Source organism: Vitis vinifera, chromosome 19 (genome assembly GCF_030704535.1).
Source record: "Vitis vinifera cultivar Pinot Noir 40024 chromosome 19, ASM3070453v1".
In the NCBI taxonomy this organism is placed as follows: domain Eukaryota; kingdom Viridiplantae; phylum Streptophyta; class Magnoliopsida; order Vitales; family Vitaceae; genus Vitis; species Vitis vinifera.
This window is the reverse complement of record NC_081823.1, coordinates 22,509,050-22,512,199: the sequence shown is the minus strand read 5'-3', so window position 1 is coordinate 22,512,199 and position 3,150 is coordinate 22,509,050. Positions and strand designations below refer to the sequence as shown.

The following is a 3,150-nucleotide window of genomic DNA, read 5'->3' as shown; positions in this document are numbered from 1 at the left end:
TGGGCAACAAGCAGTTAATACAATAAGAAGAGGTAGGTAAAAGGGAACTGATTCTTACAAAAATGATATTTGAGGAAGGAAGGACTTGACCGATCAAAAGTCGCTAAATCCCCCATTAGATTAAATGAAAGATTGACAGATACAACTCCTTTACACGATTAGAAGTTCCAATTGAAAATCACAGATAGAAGCTGGAAAAAAAAAAGAAAAAGATACTGCATACCGATCAATTTCATGGTTGAACTTGCCGCTTTCCAACTTGCTAAAACTTCAAATACCGTATCAAATGTTTCATCTGTCAATATACATATCAAAGATTCATTACTGCTCCTGATCCCACAATCTGTTGAACCTAATTTGCATCGGACACCAATCTATGGTCTTGTTTGGTCCTCTCTGTATTCAGGGATTTTTTTTTGAACTTCTTAAATTGGTAATCCCTCAAGGTCATATTGCATAACAAGCCTTTCTAAGGTACTTCTGCCCACAGCTTGTCTTAGATACAACTCTTTTAGAACAGCTGCTGCCAGCTCCATTTCTTCTTGGTGGGCAATCCCTTCCACGATGATGGTATAAGTTGTTTCATTAGGCATATAGCCCTTCTTGACCATCATCTCAAAAACCATCAATGACAAATCTGTTTTTCGACATTTGCATAACCCAAGTATTAGCGCATTAAAATTGTCAACATCAGGCCTGCAGTAATTTTCTTCCATTATACTGAATATCTCCATGGCTTCATCCAGCATTCCTTCTGAACACAAACCTCTGATCAGAGATGAATAAGTGTAGGAGTCTGGAACAAATCCATACTTTGTCATTTCATACAAAAGCTGAAATGCTGGGTATGTGTTCCCTTTGCGACACAAGCTTGAGATAACACCTTTGTAGAAGTCGTGCGTGGAGGAATTTTGTTTATTACCTAAGCTCTGAATTATAGAAAATGCCTCTTGCACCTTTCCCTCCTCACAAAGCACAGCAATTGCATTGTATGTACCCTCATTAGGATTACAGCGTCGATACATCATTTGGTCAAGACACTTAACCACAAGATCCACCTTCCCCTCTTTGCAAAGACGAGCAATTATTGGGTTGTAGCTTGCAGCAGTGGCCTTGAACCGTGCCCTCGACATATCATCTAAAACCTCAAGAGCCTGATCAGTTTGTCCATGAAGGGCAAGCGAACCAATCAATATGTTGAATGTAACTATGGATGGGGAACGTTCCCCGCCATCCATCTCAGCCAGAAGCTCCTTTGCCTTTTCCCATCGCCCCTCGTAGCACAAACTCCTTAACAAAATATTATAGCTCACAACATTCGGACTGAACCCCTTAGATGGCAAATCCCTAAAGAACTGCATTGCCTCTTCTGTTCTGCCTTCCTTGCACAATCCAGTTAACAAAACATTGTAGCTAACCAGATTAGGCTTCCCACCCTTAGCAACTATCTCATCCAAGAGCCTTATGGCTTCATCAGCCCCTCTCTCCTTATACGCAGCTTCAAGCAAGAATGAGTATGTGAACACGTTTGGAACCAACCCCTTCTTCATAAATTTATCCAAAATTTGCAAGCTCTGACTCAAGTTTCCATGCATACAAAGCCCCCTAACAAGAGAATTATAGGTAACAGTATTGGTTGGATATCCATATTCCTCCATTTTTTCAACTAATTGCATTGCATACCCAACATTCCCTCTTTTACACAGATTATTCACCAAGAAGGTACAAGAAGCAGGATCTGGAGTGGTACCTGAACCGATCATCAACTCCATCACCTTAGTTGCTTTCCTCATCTTATTTGATTTGCAGAGCTCATACATGAGCTGAGTAGCTTGTCCTCCATCGGGCTTGTGTCCCTTCCCTATCATATACTCCAAATACAAAAAAGCATCATTGAGCCTGAGGTCTCTAGTTCTTGGGTCGTTCTTTCCAGACCTCCAATTGGGGAGTGTGAAAACATTGTCCTTAGGAGAAATGGTGATCTGGGTAGATGCCAAAACCCTAGAAAAACCCTTGTTCAGTGAAAGGGTATGGAGATTAGGAACCTGGGAAAAGAATCCACAAACCTTTCTCGCATTTTCTGGAGATGGGCTTGTAATTGGAGACATTGCATTCACCAGGATTGCCATGGCTGGAGACAACTGTACAGTTATTGAAGCCACGAACTATACAAACGGTTCTACTTTTTTTCCCTTTAAAATCAAATCGAATGAAGGAAAAACAAATAAATGAAGAACACCAAGAAGGCTTGAGTTGTTACTTGTGAAAATAAATTGTTGTGAAGAAGAGGGGTTGGAGTTGGTGCTGAATTTCCCACATCCTGCAAGCAGTGGTGGAGTGTTTGGTTGGCAGGGAAGTTATTGTGGCTCCTCACCACCAATCCCGTCTGGAGCACTCCCTCCCTTTGTTATCCAAGTGTTTGAGGATTGTATCATATCACTCGCTGCTGAGGCGCGTGTACATCCCTCTATGTAATGGTGATGGTCACCCACTGCCGAATCCTATCTGGTCTAAGGTTGCAATTCATGGAACCCAAACCCATATTAAGAAACATTCAATTTTAGTTCAACCTAATCCCACCTCAAATTTGAGGTACTAAGTTCAAGTTAACCTAATTTTTCTGAACTTCAATTGAATTTGGATTGATCTTGTTACACTTCGGTTGGTCAGGTTACATAATCTAAAATCCATCTATAATACTCTTTTTAAAAAAATTGTATAGATTTAGATCAAAATTTAAAGAGTAAATAAGACAAAATTTCAAAATAGCAACAAAAAGTATAAATAAATTTATATATCCTTTTAGAAAATGAAAAATATAAAATATTATATCTCGCATTTACATAATCAATTGTGATTTTGATTTTTTTTAATAAGATTAACTCATGTCACTTGTTCATGAAGGTAATACGATATATGTTTAATTTCATTTTAATGTCTTCTAATTATGACAGAATTGTATTTTGTTAGTAAATTGACAAAAAAGACTATGTTTGGTCTAGTAAAATTTACAAAATGCATCAATGCACTAATTACACTAAGATATGATTCTTTTGAACCAAATAAATTTTCATTTCCTTCTTTAGAACAAAACAAGTTTTTGTTCACTTCAAGTGAACGGACAATCATAGGAGAATTGAATGAATGTGA

General features: G+C 38.3%; 1 protein-coding gene across 3 annotated transcripts; it reads right to left on the bottom strand.

Moving 5' to 3' along the window:
• LOC100247376 (pentatricopeptide repeat-containing protein At1g79080, chloroplastic-like) lies at positions 1 to 2,437 on the bottom strand. Of its 3 annotated transcripts, none has more exons than XM_019217440.2 (2): positions 2,261 to 2,412; positions 1 to 2,001 (listed from the first exon to the last, which is right to left on the bottom strand). In XM_019217440.2, the coding sequence occupies exons 1-2, from the start codon at positions 2,317 to 2,319 to the stop codon at positions 426 to 428; spliced, it is 1,635 nt and encodes a 544-aa protein (XP_019072985.1). In that variant the 5' UTR covers positions 2,320 to 2,412; the 3' UTR covers positions 1 to 425. The 3 variants fall into 3 exon arrangements, with proteins under 3 accessions (XP_019072985.1, XP_019072986.1, XP_002269984.1); XM_019217441.2 differs by having other exon boundaries at positions 2,067 to 2,391; XM_002269948.5 differs by having other exon boundaries at positions 1 to 2,437.
• Between the last annotated feature and the right edge of the window lie 713 nt (positions 2,438 to 3,150).